The sequence below is a fragment of the Carassius auratus genome, chromosome 20 (assembly GCF_003368295.1).
Source record: "Carassius auratus strain Wakin chromosome 20, ASM336829v1, whole genome shotgun sequence".
Classification (NCBI taxonomy): domain Eukaryota; kingdom Metazoa; phylum Chordata; class Actinopteri; order Cypriniformes; family Cyprinidae; genus Carassius; species Carassius auratus.
Genome location: NC_039262.1, coordinates 13,646,962 through 13,668,271, shown reverse-complemented (window position 1 = coordinate 13,668,271; position 21,310 = coordinate 13,646,962). Strand labels below are relative to the sequence as shown.

Sequence of the window (21,310 nt, the reverse complement as noted above, 5' to 3'; positions counted from 1 at the left end):
CACAGACCTATGAGAATTTAAGCAAATATTCAGGTTAGTTGAAATTAGACACGTGCCGGTGTTCGGTAATGTGATATGTCACGGTAATTGATATGCACGATATTGTTATCGTGGGCACTCCTAAATACCATGAATAATTATTCATTACAAATTAAACAGAATTTGGGATGCATTTTAAAAATACTTTTCCCATCAACTGGTCAAAATGCACAGCATTGCTGTATGCTGCTTGAAAAAGGTGCGCTCTGGTGTAAACAAGCACACATGAGAAGCACACGGGGGAACAGTGAGAGACGTGCTAAGTGAAAGCACATTAACTTTTTGACAGCAGATGGCGCTAAACTGCAGAAAATACAGCCATTACCCTCAAAACCTCATAAATAAAGCAGCTGCTACTTTCTAAAATGTATTTAAATAGATTTAAACATACATTAAGATTTGTGGATTTGCTGTGTTGTTCATCACAGCACCAAATACTTAAATATTTAGACTAAATAGGCTATTGATTTTCAAACTTTTTTGTTTTAATCTGGACTACAACATGACCTAGATATTTTTTGAAAGTGTTTTGATTTTTTATTATTGCTCATTCATGCTTTACATTAAAGCTTCATTAATTCATTCGTTAACATAAACTGCCAATTAATTTTTTTTCTAAACACATTCATTAATCTTATGTATTCCAGTATTTAATAAAACGTTGTTAAAATCGAAAGTTGCAACTGTGTTATTTAATGAGCTAACATGAACTAAGACTTGTATTTCTTAACAAAGATTAATAAGTGTAGCTAACATAGCTATTTCTCATTGTGAATGTGAATGCATTAACTAAGATTAACTAATGAGGTCTTAATGTAAAGTGATACCTATTGGTCTTTACAGTTATTTTGCACTTTAATTGGTGTAAAACATTTAACTTTATATATTTTTCTGTATTGCTTTATTGTATTTAAATATTCAGTTATTTTTGTTATATGAAAAAGTTATTAAACCTGTTATACTGTATTATGACCAAATTTCAATATCGTGATAATATTGTATACCATGATAAAAGCGATTAATTGCAACATGAACATTTAAAACCGGCATATCCCTAGTTGAAATAGTAAAGTTTAAGAATCATTCATGGAAAAAAAACAATATTACTTAACCACTACATGATCTTTATCTGAGACAATTTGTTGACTTTTTTTCTGAGATAAACATAATTGGTGTAATTTTGTATGGTTTCTAAGAATGTATTGGAAATGTATTTTTTTTTACTTTTGTTTAACTTTTAACTTTGAATCCTATTGGTTGGTCTGTTTTCTTTGCAGCAAAATTAGAAAATCTCTCTCTCAAAAAAAAAGACAGTACTAGTAAGCAGCTAGTACATCTCTGGAAGATTGATTCTGTTTGTTTGACCAATGGCTGACTGTTTTAAATTTACAAGAAACCTGTTTCTTGACACAGTGACACAAAATTACAAATTTTACCTTTAAAAAAATACTGAAGAACAAGCCAGAGATACTTGTTTTCCATACAAGGAAAATTACATTTTCCATATCCAGTCCAAGTATCATTTATTTACTATTATACTATTATTATACTATTGCTATTATGTTTTTATTCATATTTTAAATTAGCTTTTTACATTTTCTTTATATTTGAATTAAAAAAGTCATTTTTTTAAACATGCCTGTAATTTTACATTTTTAAGATTTTTTTTTTAATACAACATCTTTTGCCTTTTTCTTTATTTTAAGTTAACATTCATTTCAGGCAACAAACATCTTTAAGTTTTCATTCGTGTCAATCTTCCTGCCCTGTCAAATTAAGAACATAAAATTCCCAAAGAATATTGCAGAGTTGCATATAATCTCATCATGTATTGATGTCCTCTCTGATCAAACTTGGTCTTGTCTTGTCACTGTGAGAGCTCAGCTTGTTCAGATGCTGGATCTCTTTCTGTGAATGTGTGGGAGATGAAGAGAAAGCAGATAGAATGAATACAGACAGACTGATTAACCGCGACATGCTGATTTTGGCTTCTGTTTTCAGCTGTTCTCTCTCTCTTTCTAAATGATAGCAGAAGATGTCTGCACTTGTTTTAGCTAACTAAGCCTTATGGTACAGCATTTGAGCAGTTTGTTGTTTTGTTAATGCGTATGTGTGACAGAGAGGGTGTGCATTCCTCCTTTTGGACTCTTGTTCCTCCCTGGTCAGTTTGAATCGCATAGTGTTATGATAACAGCATTAAATATGAAGTGTTCATAAAATAGCCCAATTCTGCACTGACTCATCGTCCATCTGTGGTTGCCGGGAACAAATGACTAAATTTCCCTACCCCAGGAGCGTGTACAGTACCCCCATGAGATATCTCTGTGATCATAGTGCTCTCCACTGAGTAACGTCTTATTCATAAAGGTGCTTGTTTGCCTTCTTGCCCTAAAGGCAAATTAGCAGGAAGTTAGAATTATGTTTCAAAGCATAAAAGCGTGTTTGACTCATCTTTATGCAGATTCCCTGCATAAAAGCACACTGATGTTTTATGTGAGTGTATGTGAGTTTACGGAGTAATTTGACATTTCCTGTTTATACCTGAATCGAATGATTGTAAATGTTTGGACCGGTTAGTTTGTCTAGGTGCGCCAGGACGCGGTAAACAGATGCTGAAAAAGAGACACAAATTTCAAAGTTGAATCCTCCGCAGTGAGCATTTTATTAAGAAAAAAAAACACACACACAAATAAAATATGCAAAACCCTAGTTTTTTAAAGTACATGCTCAGAAACACATACCCCCACACACACACATCTGAATGAACTCTAGCTACGTGGTATGTCGCTGCCACCTACAGACCATAGTATTTGCTCTTCAGAAGCCAGTTCATTTTAGTCAGTTCACATACTTTGTGCAAAATGTCTTCAACATATTCTTTTAATTACACACATATAATTTAATAATATTTTGTATGGAAGGTTTTTTTTTTCTTTCTTTTAAAGGTATTTGCTGGAGGGGTATAATTCATTGGCTCATCACACTCAGCAGTATAAAACTCTTATTTTGAAACCTGCTTTACTCTCATTATGCACACACACACACACACACACACACACACACACACACTTGAACTCAACCCTCTGACTGTGTGTTAGAGACACAAACTAGAATCAGATGGTGAAGTTTAACCCCTCGTGTGTGTGTGTGTGTGTGTGTGTGTGTTTGTGCGTGTGTGTGTGTGTGTGTTTTCAAGAGTAATGTTTTGTTAGGTGTGTTTTGGTGTTTCAACCTGACATTAATTATTAGGTCAAAGTCTATGGTTGGGCTTGTGTGTGTGTGTGTGTGTGTGTATGTGTAACACAGAGAGAGAACAGCCATAGTGCGTTTTGTGTGTGTCGGACTTCTTTATATTCTGCTTTCTTTCTATAGCAAATTCAAACAAAATGAATAACAAAGTACTTTGCACTTTCATGCAAATACAACACACTCACAAATTCCATTAAATAAATGCGGAACTCTAAATAGAAAATGTTTAGTTCTCTGTTGGAGGTTAGATACTGTGTTTGTTTTGAAGTAGAGTTAAATAAATGCAAAATGTTTTCCAAGTATTTTGTTACTAAAGCCCATTTCTGCCTCCGAGTTTAACCAGTCTACAGGTAATTAAGATAAAAAAAATATATTAAAAAAATAATATTTAATTGTATCAAATAATGCAATTAAATGAGCAATTATAGAGATTGACCTTTCAATTATGAGAAATTAAGTGAGATACAAAGTTGCCATTACAAGAGCAAGCTTGCAATAGTAAAATATAAAGTAAAAATGATGAGAAAAAAAGCCACATTTTATTTTATTTTTAAATGTGGAGGAAACAGCCATCAGGAAACAGTAATTGCATAATAAAATTAAATATTTTAACCATTTTATTTTCCTGAATTCAGAGAATATTAAGCATTTTAGTTGTAAATCGAGTGATAAGAGTAGGTGTGTGTGTTTGTTTTAGCATGTGTTTGGATGTGGTTTCAAAGTCGTGTCACAGCGACCATCTTATGGTCAGCGGTGACACTGCGGGGAATGTGGCCTGTCAACTCTATGCCATTGTGTGTGTGCGTCTGTAAACACGGTCTGAACTAAATGATACAGTTAGCATAACCATACAATTACAGGGAAGAGAATGGGGGAATATATTGGTGTTTTCTGACTTTATTTATTTGTTCACTGTGCAAGAGAGAAGGAAAGCACAAGTGTGTTTGCATACTGCAACAAAAACAACATTACGCTGCGTTGGTTATTTTACATACTGCATTGTTCTCATTCAACAGCAGAAAACACACTGAAACCACAGCTGCCCCGGTCTGTCTTTATCAGATCAGATCAGTCTGGCCTTGTTCGAAACCGCTGGACCTGTCAAACAGACAAGACCTGGCACATTACTTGTTTTTGAGGTAAAGGACTATGGCTGTGGTCCAAACCCCAGCAAGCTGCATTGTTGTCTGCTGCTAAGACAAAAAAGTAGCTTCGTAAGTGACAAAGAATTGCCTGAAATTCCTCACAAACAATTTTATTGTACTCAACTAATACTAACAGTCAATTCATATAAGTATGATGTTAGCATGTTTTCAGCATAATTTTGCATTCTAAAAGTCTAAAAACAGCTAGCTAACTCCTTATTGGCTCACTAGGTTTTGAAACACAAACTATATGTGTGTCCCTTTATTTGTCATTGTTAAGGTAGGGTTTTCTGTGTTAGCGTATAAAGGTGGCATGGCTTATGCTGCACTTACAGCGCACATACACTCAAACAGCGGAGAGCGGCTCGTGTTTAAAAGAGAAGATTCATGAGGATGTTCTTACATAAACTTCCCTGATGCAGGCCATCTGCCTTTACCTTTAAGAGAACATCCATCAGCTGTATTATCTAGCATTACCTCTAAGAGCATCTCATTAGCTGTGCAGTTATCTATCGGCCTGTGTAAATCGCCCATGTCTTACTCTATTTGTCTCCCTACATTTCTTTAATTTCCTTCTGCATACATTTCGATATCTTTCTGTTTTTGCATTAAAATCGGGCTCTTCCTTTTCTCTTCATTGATTCTCTTCAGTCATCCCTTCTACTCATTCATCTGTTTTAGTCTTTCTCTGTAGACAGAATGAATTGTGTCCCAGTGTCACTAAACACACCACAAATGATGCAAACAACATTGGATTATATATCCAACTGTTTTATTTTTTTATTTTTATTTTTTACATTCAGGGTATAAAGTTTGCTCAGTGTGTACAAAAAGAATACATAATATGGGATAAATGCAAAAACAACAATATCAGCACACTAAACAAGCTTGAAAGCCTCTTATGCTCACAAAGGCTGCATGTATTTAATTTAAAAACAGTAAAACCGTAGCATTGTGAAATATTATTACAGTTTTAAAAACTGTTTTCTATTTTAATGCATTATAAAATGAACTTTATTCCTGTGATGACAAAGCTGAATTTTCAGCATCATTACTGTCTTCAGTGTCTCATTATCCTTCAGAAATGAATTTAATTTGCTAATTTGCTTCTTACGAAATATGTATTATTATTATTGTTCATGTTGAAAACAGTTGTTCTGCGTAATATTCTTGTTAAAACTTCTTTCTACATTATTCCTTCATTAATATAAAGTTTTGTAAAGAGCAGCATTACTTTTTATTTATTTATAATTTGTATTTTTTGTAGTGTATATGAATAGTACATTACAGATTTGTCATTTTTTCCCTAAAGCTAGTATTCTATTGGGTGATTTTCTAATTAAATATTGATATTTAATTATTTTGTATATTTTATTAATTAATAGCCATACCATAATGGTATGTTCATAGATTTTTCTACATTTATTAATCACCTTGTTATATAAAAAGCAGAATATAAATAATACACAGCTTTGAAAGTATTGTTGTACAGCAGGGTCGTTTTTTGCACACACTGACCTGCGGCTGAACTGGTAAGTGTGGAATGGGTTTCATCTCCATAAACTCCAGAGATCTGTACTCAATGAGCTGAATGAAACTGCTTTGATCAGGTATAAGGAGGCCATTTCCGATCTGATTGATGAAAAGAGTGCTGTACTCCCAGACGGTCTACACCTCACTGCATTTCCCTTAGCATCTCTGTATGTTCATCTACCACACTTCAACATTGCCTTTACAGAATCAGACCAGGCTCTGTGGTCATAAACCACATCAGATCTAGGATCTGCCTCAGCTTTGTGTATAATCCTATTATTAGAGATAGGGAAGCCCTTACTCTGAGAAACTGGACAATTAGTCCAAAACCAACCATTTTTGACTGTGTTTTACTAGGAGAGTCCTAGTTTCGGTTAGAGCCCCGACATGAACATTAAAGACCTGGATGGTGTTGTGACGCGATCAAACAATGGTCCACATACCATCAAGATGCTGTAATCTCGAGGTTGAGTAGCCATTCTTGACAGCACATGACTTTGTTTGGTCTTTCTTGCACAGAGTTGTTTTGGGGATTCTTAATTGTTTTAATTTGTGGTTTGTCTTTCTGAGTTTTGCACTTTTAATTCTAATGGCCTGCGATGGTGGAAAGCAGTGACCTGTGACATTCTTACTGAGTGTATTTCTGTTCTGATGAATTATACGTTAGTCTCCATCTAAGTGTGTGTGTTCATGAAGATTTACTGCCATCTGATTGTTTACACTCCTCCTTCCGTCTTTTCTGTAAATGTCCTCTGTAGACTAAATGGATGACTGATGCCATTTTTCCATTTTTCAGGACTTTCCTCTGGGTTCTGTCTTTTTGCAAACTGATGGATTATAATATTTAATTATAGTGTTGCGTGTGTGTGTCTTAAAAGGGATAGTTTGTCTTAAAGCCTAGTTCTGTCCTCATTCACTCGTTTATGACCTGTATGAGGAAAAATTTGAAGACTTGCTTGCATTTATACTAAATATATTTTTGATATGAGTTTATATGACTCATAGACTATATTCGAAGTGTTTTCAAGTCATTTGATATCTTTGTGTCGGGATTTAATTCATTATTTATGGAAAGTCTCGTCATCTCTACTTCTTGATACATTCCTGAGAGAAGTGATGTATGTTTCATCATTTTGAGTCATTTCTGTTCAGTGATTCATATATCCAGTTCACAAAACTGTAATTAATGATTCATTCGCGAATCAGATTGGTTTGAAAGATTGGTTTCGAAAACTTACTGTAACTGTGGTTCTTGAGTTAGCTTATTATCCATGAATAATGCCTGAAGTTTCATAGTCTTGAGTTTCATTGTCTTCTTGTTTCATTGGTTTCCACTTTTATGATAATTTTATCCATTCATTGTGATTGCATAAAAAAAAACAGAACATTCTTCAAATAAGTCAGTCACACAATACTGTAGAATACTGTAAACAATTGAATAATTAGGGTTACCTTAGAAGTAGAGTTGGGGTTAGAACATATTTGGGTGTGGGATCATTTTAAGAAGGGAGAAACCAATGAATGTAATATGAAGTTATAACTTTTATTACTTAATTTTATTATAATTATCATTTTAATAGTAATTTAAATGAGCTTTAGCTCCTGACCTATTTTAGTGGAGTCCAGCCTTTCCTCACTTACTGACATCATGCTTTTATTCGCAGACCTTATTTTTGGCTGGTTGTAACCTTCTTAGGGTGCTCTGTTTTTACAGCCCTTCTTATAAAAGGCTTCAGGCATCAAACATACACTCATCAACAACATTCCTCCAGCGGTGTGCCCACAACAACAGTTCCCCCTCCCTATAAAAGGTCCTGTCTCCCACTATCTTACCCCAGAGTCCCTGCTGCCCTGAGGGCTTTAGAAGGGCTCCATTGTGTGGAGAGAGGCACCTGGTTTTGGTTAGTGCCAAACTTGGATACACACTCTCTCACACACTCGTACAAACACACGCACAGCAGGGTCAGCTCCCTCTAGAGGCCCATCTGGAGTTCATTTCCTGTCGGAGACGGCAAGCCATTACAGGCGTGGTCTGGCAGCCTCTTGTGATTGGATGAGAGATAAGGGGCGGGGCGGGGCGAAACTACACGGTAATTTGAATTATTGGCTTGAGAACTTTTTTTCTTTCATTTTAGGAATTTTGTGCAATTTTAAGTGTTTACATGACTCACATTTTATAAAATCTTGAGAGTGAAACAGTCTGCTTCTGTAAGTAAAACTCCCATTCATTTTATTCCATAGGGGAATAGATTTTGAACAACACATTGTAAATGTTTCTGTAAAAGGAACTGTGAGCTACAAGGTTGTTAATCGATGGTGTATGCTTTTAAAAAAAAAAAATCAGCCTTTAATTCAGCTTCTTTTTCAAATAATTGTATTTAACAGCATCACTCCTAGTTCAGAACTACATGACACGTGATTCTCTATACTGAAGACAATTCTCCACCAACCAGAGAATCTTGACAAGTAAATAGATTCTTACATTCTTTGAAGCCATTAGGCACACAGTCTTTCAAATACAAAATTTGTAATGTTTTGATTCACCTCATTTTTAGTTGGTTTGGATTATGGCTTTTATAACTCATGAACAAAGATTTCTTTGAAAACTTTATATGGGAAAATACTCCTGGAACCAAGGCCCCTGAAAAAGTGAACAGGAGCTTTTACGCTCATTTCTAAAATGGTCAATTTCCCCTCGAAGATCTGTTAATCTTTAGGGCTAAAATGATTACCGCTCAGACCACTGATATCACTTGAATGCAGTTTTTTTTTTTTTTTTTTTTTTACATTGTTTACCAAAGCTTTTACTGTTCAGTGAAACAATTATGCTTAATGAATATCATGCTAAATGGCGACAATGTGGTGATACAACTTAAGCTTTACTGTAACCCTGTTTATCAGTAATTGCAGCTCATTTTTATTGTAGCATATAGCGACAATATGGCTCCATTAGCTAATTGTGGTTAATAGCAGCAGTAATGCGTGGGCCGGCGTCTGCTCTCTTAATAATTGTTTCCTATGACTAGTTATCAGCCACACGGGTCTCTTCTAGAAAACCATTTAAAAACTTGTACCTCACACTTATATATATACTTCACTTTAGCAAAACTAGCTGCCATTTTACAGAAATACCACACCACATTTTATTGCTTAAACTTCTAATTTTGGTTTCCTGTTTGTGTTTAAGACAGGAAAAGTGACTTAAGGAGTGACAGTATTTTGTTATTTTGAAGCTTAAGACTTTATTTAATGTTACAAAGGTAGGCCAATATGCTTGGCATTCGGCAAGCTGTCATTACCTCAAAGTACTTTCTGTCTACATAATGTGTTCCTTAATTCTAGCGATATCAAAAGTATTGGCACCTCAGGATCAAGTCAATATTAAAGGGGTCATATGATGGGATTAAAATTTTTCATTTATCTTTGGAGTGTTACAAGTTCTTGGTGCATAAATAAGATCTGTAAAGTTGCAAATACTAAAGTCTCAAATCCAAAAAGATATTCTTTATAAAAGTTAAGACTTGTCCAGGCCTACCTAAAAAAAAACCTCATTTTAACACGACCCCACATGTCTACATCACAATGTGGGAAGGTTTGCATAATGCCATGCAAATGTTAACCAAGAAAGAAAGTGTAACTTTTATTCTCACTGTTGCTGTTGCTGCCATGTTGTGGAGATGCTGTGTGTTTCATTGTGAAAGCGAAGCTACTTTGTTTGGCCTTCCAAAAGAGGAAACAACTAGAAATCAGTGGTTAATTTGTATTTACAACACTGTTCCAGACCAGTTCAAACCAAATATTTAGATGTGTGCAGAGCATTTTACGGAGGACAAGGACTGTTTCCTCTGAGAGTAGCCTACAATGCCGGTGTCAATTTCTATAAAGTGGGCCAATTCCAAATTTGCAAGGACAATTTGAAGCTTCTGACACACAGTCTGTAAGTACGTTTTCATGTGTAAAGGATTTGCCACTGATGATTTTAACATAAGTTTTCAGCAGTGTAGCACTTGTTGTTTGTCATTTCTCTGATCACAAATGCAGACATGGTTTTATGTTATGTGGCGCGATACACAATGCAACCTGTAAAAAGACAGTATACAATCAGTCATTATAATCAGTATTTATGTTCACACTGGATGCAAAAAATGCCTGGTTTGTAATTGGTTTTATTGGTTTTGTCTTTTCGAGCCGGCATGACAGTATGGTAAGGGGAGTAACATTTCCATCACATGCCTGAGGCTTGAGGCCAATCACAAAGCACTGGATAGCTGGCCAATCAGTGTACTGCTTTGTGGGGCTTAGTGGAGAAACAGTAATGTACAGTATGTGGAAAATAGTGTTTTTTTTTCCCCCAATACACCAAATAATGTTAATTTTAGCAACATCATATGACCCCTTGAAAATAATCTTTTTACTGCTATTAGGTATTGAGTTCTGCATGTGTGGTGTCTGACTAACAAGTGGCCTCTTTCATTAATGTATTTAGCAGACAGACGCGTTTATCCAAAGTGATTTACATTGCATTCAAGCTAACAATTTTCTCCTAACATTTAATATACAGTGTGTTGAAAGCTTCTCAAAATGCTTGTTTTTGTGTGGTAAACAAAGTCAGATACTTGACTTGATGGTTATTGTTTTGAGTACTGCAGTAAAGAGCAAACTGCTTAACCTTTTTAACTTTTTTTACTTTTGCTTAAAAACAAGAGATTTTTTTCCCTTAACAACACTAGATCTCAGACTCATGTTTATAGGTTAAATATGCTTCTGTTCAGTTACATTTTCAGCCACTTGATTTCCTGTGCCGCTACCACTGAAACCAATTTTACAGTAATCTTTTAGATCTTAAGTGGTGTTGAAAGGTATTGGCATTTTGATTTCAATGCATAACTTCAATTGCAGTAGGAGTATCCAAGTTTTTTTGGAAGCCACTTGTTACCAAACCCATGTTTTTGTTTCCTTCAGCCAAGATCTCATTTGGTTTTCCGATTTTTTTGCATACTTCGTGAATTGATTAATCTAGGGCTTCTAATGTTAGGATTGGGTGGAGAGAGAAAATGGTTCTCTGAGGACTGAGAGTTTAGTTTAGCAAATTTATTATATTCCTTACTCTACTTTGTCAAGGAAAATCCCTGGACACTATTAGGGGAAATAACGTCTCGAATCTCTACGTCAACAGCTGTAAATTTAAAATCTGTGCATTTTTCTCCTGTGTGTGTTCATGTGCTTGTGTTTGTGTCTCAGCAGGTCACTTTACTGAACAGCCCAATTAGGTGAACATGACCCTCATGCAGATGTCAGGTGCTCTAAAGAACACAAACAAAGACCATTAGGGCCCTGAACACAGATGAAGAACTTTTAAAAATACACCACACACTCTTTACAATCAGACGGGTATATGTACATGTATGTCTGAGTCTAAAGAGTGTGTGGTGTTTTTTTACTCCAAGATATCTTTTAAAAAAAGCTTTTAAATAAGCTAAACAAAAACTCTACTCTGTACTATCATGTCTAATACTAATGTGAAGAATTACTAAGCAGTTTAAGAATCCTGTTGTGAGAGAGTTTGGGTTCAGTTAGCAGAACTGTGACTTGCTTTATCGAGCCTCCACTATATGAACATTTTAAATTATTATAATGTTTTAATCATATACATGCATTTTACTATATACATACTTTATAACATTTGGATTGTTATATAACTCTGATATTTGGTCCTGAGTTTTGTTTGGTTGTCCACTTTTGGAATGATGTGTCATTTTTATACCCATATAATTTATAGATATTATTGAATATTATTATGCAAAAGAGCATTTTAATAAAAAATAATCATAATTATAAATAATATTCATAAAATCATTTCCTAATATGAAACCTATCAAAATATAAATGTAAAATGTTTGTGTTAGAACCAGTGTGTATAGCGCCAAAATGTTAGCAGGTCAAGTAGAAGTCGGGACTATAGAAGCTGAAAAAATCTGGATGTTAACTACCAGGTGTGTTTTCCCTCTGATTGTGTCTTAGCTTGCCTTGACTACGAAGTGAGGTAGTCAAAAATCAAGTAGGTGCATAACGGCCCTAGCACCTTTTATCCTTTCTAGCACAGAATCTTACTGAGCGAATGCATTTGGGTGTCCTTTTATGTAGTTTGTGAGGTCAGATGATGTTACGGTCCATTACCAATCAAAGATGTAGAATATCTCTTACCATCATGATGCAGTGACAACATCATAAAAGAATTCTCTTTTTCATGCTCTCTTTCTCTGTATCCCCCTCCATCTCTGTCTCTCATCTTTCTTTCATCAGTAAATGAAATAGAAAAGAGAACGCCTAAGCTCTGTTTCACAAATATTTGGGCTAAGGGTTCCGCATAGTGTCGATTTCACAATGTCAAAGGATAAAAATGTGTCTGTGGTAGAGGTTGGTGTGAGTCACGTGCCTTTGAGGGAGTTTGTCTTGTTTCTCTTGATTTGCACTCATTGTCAGACACAGATCTGGGCTTTGATTCAGAAACAAGAACAAGACTGGATGTTGTGCTCATGTTTGTTTATCTCCTTACCAGAATTACTGATTGCAATGTCCGGTGACGAAGTGTTTTGTCATTTTGCACATTCTCAAGTTAAGTGATGAATTATATGTAATGTCATTTAGATTACATGATGATGGTCTGTTCTCTTATATGCTCATCTTGTTGATGCCTGTGTGTTTGTTTCAAGATTTCATGGATTTTCTGATCCTTCTTAACCAACTACTTTGCACAGGTCTCCAAAATTTCTGAGCAACCTTTTAACCTGCATAAAAAAAATTGGCAACCAAACCATCATCAGAAGAATTTGAGCATTGGCTTACCAGACCCACTTCCATTTCCAATTCCACTTCTGACAGAATTGGATTGTTTGTTATTAATGATTTCCTAAAAAAATTGAATCGATTCACAATGGTTCACAAACTTTCTTTAAATATGTATCCTTTCGTTTATGGATTGATGCATCACAGGTGTGACTCAATCCGATTCCAGGCAATGTCCTCCCTACATTTCCAGGCCTGATTTAGGATGATTATATCCGATGGAGAAAGAGTGAGTCCCTTATATCCTGGCGGTCTGGCTGGGAGGTTACATGGTGCACAGATCTGAATTAGCCCGCTGGGGTTCGACTTCCTTAAGCTCTTTGAGTTCCCCCAGAAAACAGTCCAAAACTTCTAAAAGTCACGAGAAAAAAAGTACGTTAAATATATGAATCTAAATTCTGTATGCAATGGGGAATCTCATCCACTAAAGCAGGTAACGGTGTGGAATTACATTAACTGTGAGAGAATAACCTACAACACACTCCATTTATTCTCTTCTGGCTGATAATGGTTACCTCATAAGATGATTCAGGTGGGCCGCTCATGTTCGGAAGGAAGGATGACACGCGGGGGCCTAGTGGCCTGAGACTCCGTGTTTCAGTGCTTTGGAATGTATTGTTTGGTTGTCATTTTACTCTCAGGCTCAGAGGGAGGATTTTGTAGTTTTCAGATATGAGATTTTGAAGCAAGGCCAGTTCAGCTCTCTCCAGAGAGAGAAACCGTGTTTGTGTTGGGCAGAACAGCTCTGTTGAGCTCAATAGGGACGCTTTTTCATTGCAAATGAAATCCATCCTCAAGGTTATTAGATTTTGGAGGTTTTTTAATGCACACAAGCTCTAACACACGCACGCAATCATTCTCAGACACACAAAAACACACTGATGTGTATCTCAACGGTCTGTCCTCGTGTAAACCGAGCAGCTTTTCCAGTTGAATTTGTTCTGATATCGCCTCCTGTAGACAGATGGCATAACAGAGATATCATTTAAGGAAACTTTTCTGGGTATTCTGCACTTAACCTTGGTTGGGCATAAATATTCCCATTCAGAGATTCCCTATGTAAGGCAACTTTAAATGCCTTGCAACTACTAAATGCAGGCTAGGAATTGATGGCATTATACATTTAAATCTAATTAAAAATAATAAAATACTTTAAATATATATATATATATATATATATATATATATATATATATATATATATATATATATATATATATATATATATATACAGTAAATTATTGTGTAACCCTTTACTTAAAGCCTTTATGTATAATTATAAAGTGTTATTAAAGTGTATAATGCATTTTAATTATTAATAATGTGCATTGTAATACATTGTCTTCTCATAAATAATTATAACCACCTTTAAAATGCATAGTAATGAATTTATACTGAAAGTATTAGAATGTAGTAATAACTGAGGTAACAATTATTCATGAGACTGTACAGTGCATTATAAGGTGCATTACAAGGCATAATTAATGCATTACAACGTTTTAGAATGCATTATACATTAAGGCTTTAAGTAAAGCGTTACCAATAATTGTGTTTTTTATAGTGTTATGACACATTATATTTATCTGAATATATTGAACATGCTACCATTCAAAAAAAGTATTATATAAAAAAAGACGTTTAAGAAGTTACTTATTCAGTAAGGATGCATTAAATTGTTCAAAAGTAACAGTAAAGACATTTAAATTTGTTACAAAATGTTCAAATTCTATAAGAGAATCTTGAAACAATTATCTTCATTTTTTTTATTTCTTCAAAAAACAAAACAGCATTTTATTAGAATGATTTCTGAAGGATCATGTGACATGTGACACAATTCTATTTTAAAACATATTAAAATAGAAAAGTTGCATTTTCTTCATTTTTTTATTATAATAATATTTCACAGTATTGCTATTTTTACTATATGTTTGATCAGATAAATTCACTTTTTTTTCCAGAGGCATATACTTACGCTTTAAAAGATATTTTTGCAATTCTCATTCACAAATTTGCTCAGTAACCGAATTAGGTATTAGTTCATGGTTTGAACGAGTAATTGCTCCCTTCAGACTTGATTTTCTAAAGAATTTAACATACGCAGAAGTGGAAAAGGCTGTGGTGGAGGTCTCTAACATAATGATTGATTGTGTCCTGGAAATAACTATAGCAGAACTATGTAATTCCTGCTGGATCAATGTCACAGCTGTAGTTTGATATATGCGATGCTACATTTTTTAATAGTCTTAATAGTGCTGACGAATCTCTTGTCTCTGCTCTGCAGGCCTTGGGGGATTCGGACCTGGCAGACGTTCTGAAACAACTTCTTCCCCTCATAAAGTCCAGTGAGTCTGGAACAGGTTCTGACTCTGGTGATCTGAGTGTGGATGATCTTCTGGTGCTGCTGGTCTATGTGTACTCTGTGGCCAAGGAAGCATGTCCAGGTGGTGCTGATGAGGAAAAACGTGTTGAAAAGGTGGAAAATGAGTTGATTGGCGCACTGACACTCCGACTCACCCGGCAGACCTCATTAAGCCCTCTGCTGCAGGAGATCACAGGTAAGTGGTGGAATACTACTTCAACATGATCCCAGTACCCTTAGAATAAAGCAGTAATGTATTGAGACAACTCGAAGTCAGTCATTTGTGGGTTGATAGGAAGAGTAGATTACTAATGATTACTGTCACATTATTGTCACTAAGTTTCCACATCACTGAGTGACTTCTCATGAAGCTGTCAAGCCCAATCTCAATGTAACACACTAGTGATTAGTGCTGAAACATTTAAACAACATTAAAACAGCCACCAGCACAGCCGCTGCACAGCTGCTCTAACCTCCACTTCAAAACTACATACATCAGTGGAACAAGAACAACACTGATCGCCCTGTAATGGGACCCTGACAAACCAGAGCCATTCACCCAAACCGCTATAAGTTGGAACCATTCAATGTCTCATGACACACACATACTGTACATACACATAGATGGTGTCATCTTTGGACATGTCCTGAGGTGTGACATGCAAGATTTTGCTCATTCTTTTATTCATGTAGATTCCGTGAGCTCCTGTTATTGAGAGACAGTGTACATGTTCATCTACATCTACTGCCATTTTTGTAGAGATGCACAATATTGGTACCATATCAGTTATATTAAAGATGGGACAACTTAGAGATAGTCCACCCAAAAATGAAAATTCTGTCTGTAATTACGCACCCTTATGTCGTTATGTTGTCCTGTAAGACCTTTGTTCATCTTCAGAACACAAATTGAGAGCTTTCTGACCCTGCATCGCAACACAACTGACATGTTCAAGGCCCACAAAGGTAATAAGGACATTAAAATAGTCCATTTGACAGCAATGGTTCATTGCAATATTTTTTTGCTAAGAAATTATGATTTTATTCAACAGTTTCTTCTCTTCTGTGTCAGTCTTTGACGTGCATCATGAGAGCACCACAGAATGCAGCTTTAAAAATTAAAAGTGAAGTGAAATGACGTCTGCTAAAAAATTCTGCTTTGCTGTCACTGTAATAAATTACATTTTAAACTATATTAAAAATGGTAAACAGACATTTTAAATTTCACATATTATTGTTATTTGACAATATTACTAAAGCTTTCATCAAATAAGTCCCAGATCAGACCAAACATGTTTTTTAGCTCTGAGATGCACTGGCTTTTTTTGGTGACTTTTTAAAGAGCCGTTTTATGTTGCTAGGCAACCACCAAATCAGCTGTTCTGTCAGTATAATCAAATGATTACAGCGCGAGCGCTCTAAAATCTTTGGCTTTGCTGTCAAGTAAATTGTCATATTAGCAAAAAACCTTCAAAAATACAGCTCCAGGTAAGCTGCAACAGATACAAGTCAAGATTATATGAAATGGATGGAGACTGTAAAGTGATTGAGTGATTGAGATGAATGAAGGGAAACACCTCTGCCTTCTGTCTTGTTTAGGATAAAAATGCTTGCTTTGGATGAAAGCATCTGCTAAATGAATAAATGTAAATGTTCTTTTGTCTTCAGGAATACGCACTCACCACCCTCACACTCCATTAGTCACACACACACACACACACGCGCTAACACACTGCTCGCTTTTAGGGTGGAATCCACTTCCAAAGTAAAAGATTCAAATCTTTGATTTACTTTTTCCTCAAACGTTCTCCTTTCCCTTTTTTTCCTCTTTTTTTTTTCATGCTCTCGCTTTCGTTTGGTGACAGTTGATGGAAGCCATCTGAATCTGTGGCCCATATGAGAGCCTGTAAACCTGATTCGGCTTGATTTGTGAAGGCAGGAATGAACTCTGTACACTCGCTGCACTTCAAACCAACTCATTCCCAAGGCTTCAGTTTCTTAGTCATTTTTGCTTGCCGCCTACATAATGTTGTGTATTCAAGGTTACATGGAGGTTTCTCAAAAGAGTGTGTGCCGTGCATCTTTGGAAACATGACTACAAGCTCAACTTTTCCATCCTTGAGGTCTCTGTGTGCAAGTGTGTGTATATAAAGTTGTTTTACTCCTGCGATGATTTGATGTTGTACTAAAGTGAAATTCAAAGTGCCCATTAGGCTGGTGGACACACCCTAAGAGAGTCGCCATCTGCGCGGCCTTCGAGAGCGTCTAATAGATGCTTTGCCACAGTGGTCAGACTGGCGTGTGGTCCTCCATCTTTACCGTGTCTTTCAAATCTTTGTGTGTGTGTGTTAGTGTGGTTGGAATCAGGGTTTTTAAGTTTAATGAATGTTTCCGTACCTGTGGGCTTCAGAAAGGAACAAGCTGGCATGATGCAGCATTGCGATTGTTGGAAAATATGTTGTAACTTGAGCATACATGAGCATACGCTTCCTCGAGCTTGAAGCTCCATTAAGAATTAAAGCTGTGATATTATACAGTATTATTTATTTAATAGTAAATGTGTGTGTAGTTTGATTTTATCATAACATGTAATTATGTGATAATAATAATTATATTAATAATAATAATACTAATTAAATAATAAAAATAAGTTAATAAAAACACCTAATACATTTTATATATATATATATATATATATATATATATATATATATATATATATATATATATATATATATATATATTTATTTATTTATTTATTTATGTGGTTATTTATATAATACTATAAAAATTATAAATAATTTTTACATTTGTTTGCTTTCATTCTAACACTTATTCTGTATAATAATAATAAAAATAATAATAATAATTTATCATATGTATTATATTATATGTATTAACATTATATATGCATTACATTTTCATACATCATTATTTTCTTTTTTTTTCTCATCTCACATTAATGATGACTACTATACTTCTGTAACAATATTTTATGCAGTAAAAGTTAACATTAAATGTAATATTATAATGAATATTCGCTTTCTTTTACTTGCTCTTTTGTTCTTGTCTTTTTCTTCTTCTTTTGCATTAATGAAGAATGCTTTGGCTCTTGCTAACTTCCTGCTCTGCTCGGCTGAGGGGCCCCTCGTTCCCTCCCTCTGTCTTTTAAAGCTTATGACTCTCATATAAACACAGGACTGCCAATTACAGTGCCAATGCACACCAGGTGTGTCCAGGCAAATGTATGACCGACCGCTCATTGACAGTTATTTGTAGAGTTTCTGAGCGTATGAACGTTGACGTGTGAGCCTGGACGCACGTGTGATGAAACTTCTGCCATGTGTTTTCATCATCAGCGTAACAATCAGATTATTTAACAATGAAAGAACGTGCAGCTGTGGCTGGTGTTCTTGTACCAGTGCCGTGCATGTGTTCGGTGAAATATATATTGATTGTGACATTCGGCTCAATTAAATTGGTCAGAATGGAAAGCAGGCTCTACTTGAAACCTGGTCGCTATGGGAACGAGCCGCTTACGCACACACACACACACACACACACACACACACATGAACTCAGCCCTGGTCAGCATGGGAACCGCTCTGCTCTGACTCTCATTTTTAAATCCGCAGAAAATCAGCCGAGAAAGAAACACACACAGACATAATCAAACTAACACACATCAACGTATTCTCTTAAACTCTTGAATAACAGGACGTACACCCCAGCATAAATACACAGCAGAGAAGCCTGGCTGAGCATACATACACATACAGGGGGTGAGATAAGATGCGTTTGCCTTCTCAGGGGAGGTGGATTACAGAGCGTCATGATTACAGACGGGCTGATGCTGGAAGTGCTGGTGTAACCTTCACAGCTGTCTTTCATTATCTGTGCCGGCCTGTTTACCAACATCAGCTGCCCATTCTGTCATTTTATCTGTCTTATTCAATATTTATCTAGCTCTGTTTTATCTGTCTATCCATCTGTCTGTCTGTCTATCTATCTATCTATTCATCTTGTCTGTCTGTGTATTGTTCTAGAACATCTTGTGCATCATTCTTTAACCCTGCCTGCCTGTCTGTCTGTTATTCTGTCATTCTATCTATCATTCTATGTCTCTACCTATCGTTCTCCTATTATGCTATCATTCTAATTATCATTCTTTCTTTCTGTTTGTCTTAGGGATGGGAATACTCATTGATTCTCTCTGTGCATCGGCATAAAAAGTTAACAATGCAATGCATCGATTTAAAAAAGTGTGCATCAGATACAAGTTGAGATTTGTATTGTGATGCATCGTTACTAACATATTTGCATCAGCAAAAACCGATTTGTTTATATATTTACAAAAGTGAATGGGCTATATACTGTGGTTTTATTGTTTAGAAAGTGACCAGGAATCTGTGACCAATATTTTATACATAGATTGATTTCTCCTCTCTAAACTGTTTCTCAAGCGTGTTCTCTCATCACTGCTGCTGTGCAATGGAGACATGAGGAAAAGCAAGTATTATAGTCCTTAATGTCGATCAAATCAAATTGATACACCATGGCAAGTGTGTTTTCACGATAGCTGTAAAGGGAGTATTGTAATGGGTAAATAAAATGTAATCTAATACAGTCCTAATTACTAAGCTCAAATGAGTTAAAGGGTTAGTTCACCCAAAAATCTAAATTATGTCATTAATGACTCAACCTCATGTCGTTCCAAACCCGTGAGATCTCCGTTTATCTTTGGAACACAGTTTAAGATATTTTAGATTTAGTCCGAGAGCTCTCAGTCCCTCCATTGAAGCTGTGTGTACGTCTACTGTCCATGTCCAGAAAGGTAAGAAAAACATAATCAAAGTCCATGTGACATCAGAGGGTCAGTTAGAATTTGTTGAAGCATCGAAAATACATTTTGGTCCAAAAATAGCAAAAACTACAATTTTATTCAGCACTGACTTGGTAGTTTTTGCTATTTTTGGACCAAAATGTATTTTCGATGCATCATTCATTTTGGTCATTTTTCTTAAGGTTTCTTTCTTTTTCTTTTTTTTTTTTTTTTTCAATACTTACCCCACCTTTAATTTAATTATTTAATGTAACATTAAAATTGAGTCTTTTTGTAGAGCATTTTTAGATTCTAATGTTCTGCTATCTGTTCTGCTAGCATAATTAGGTACAGCTGTCATAAAACCAGAGAGAAAAGCAACATGGCTATAATTCTAGGTGAGAGAATCATTGTGTTAAGAGGAGCTCAGCCTGACAGTTATCCAGTCCCGGACCAGGTTAGTTTCCCAGCATAAATGGCCACAGTGACTGAGCTTGATCTATGTTAAATTTGATTTATGGAAACAAATCATTTGACAATGAGTCAGACTACCTGAAATAAGGCTGGTTTATTTGGAAAAATTGTTTTATACCACAGGCCTCGAGCCGTTAGAAGTCAGAAGACACTTAAGTTAATTTAGAATTTGCTGTCTGTCTGAACCTAAGAAAATAAAAGCAATCATATTTTTTTCCATTGTATCATATTGCATCGAATTGCATTATGTTGAATGGAACTAAATTGAAATCAGATCGTGCTGCATCGTAATGGGGGAATCTATATATATGTGTGTGTGTGTGTGTGTCTGTGTGTGATAAGCGATTATTTTAATATTATTTTATGTTGAAAATTTATTCATTTTGCTAAATAAATATATTGGTTTTTATTATAGCAACTAAATAGGACTGTGCAGGGACTAATTAATTAATTAATTAATTAATAGTTTTAAGAACCAAACAACCTGATTCACTATAATGATTGTCTGCTTATACATTTATCTGTCTATATAATTACATATTGTGCTTGCGATGGCAGTCTTAGTTTCTCTCTGTGAGTTTGATCTACAGCAGTGCAGGGGTGTTTGCTGCAGCATCTTATTATGATGTTATTGGGGTTCAGCGCTGTCATCACTGAAGCATTGTGGCTTCACACGCAGCAGGTGTAGAGTCAGAGGTGAGGCTGTCGAGTTCCTCCAAAAAGAGAAAGGTTGAAGAGCAGATCAGAGCTAAGAGATGGATGAATTCACTAGAGGATGGACAGAGGAGTGTTCTCACTCCTGTAGAATGTGAATGAGAATGTGCCTGACTCTGAATCTGGCTT

The 21,310-nt window shown here is 35.5% G+C and overlaps 1 protein-coding gene across 1 annotated transcript in view; it reads left to right on the top strand.

The window, feature by feature from the left end:
- scfd2 (sec1 family domain containing 2) overlaps positions 1-21,310 on the top strand; it is a 108,607-nt gene that overhangs the window by 41,926 nt on the left and 45,371 nt on the right. Inside the window, exon 5 of the mRNA XM_026291198.1 lies at positions 15,094-15,367. Coding sequence (XP_026146983.1) covers positions 15,094-15,367 — 274 coding nt within the window. The remainder of the gene's footprint in view (positions 1-15,093; positions 15,368-21,310) is intronic.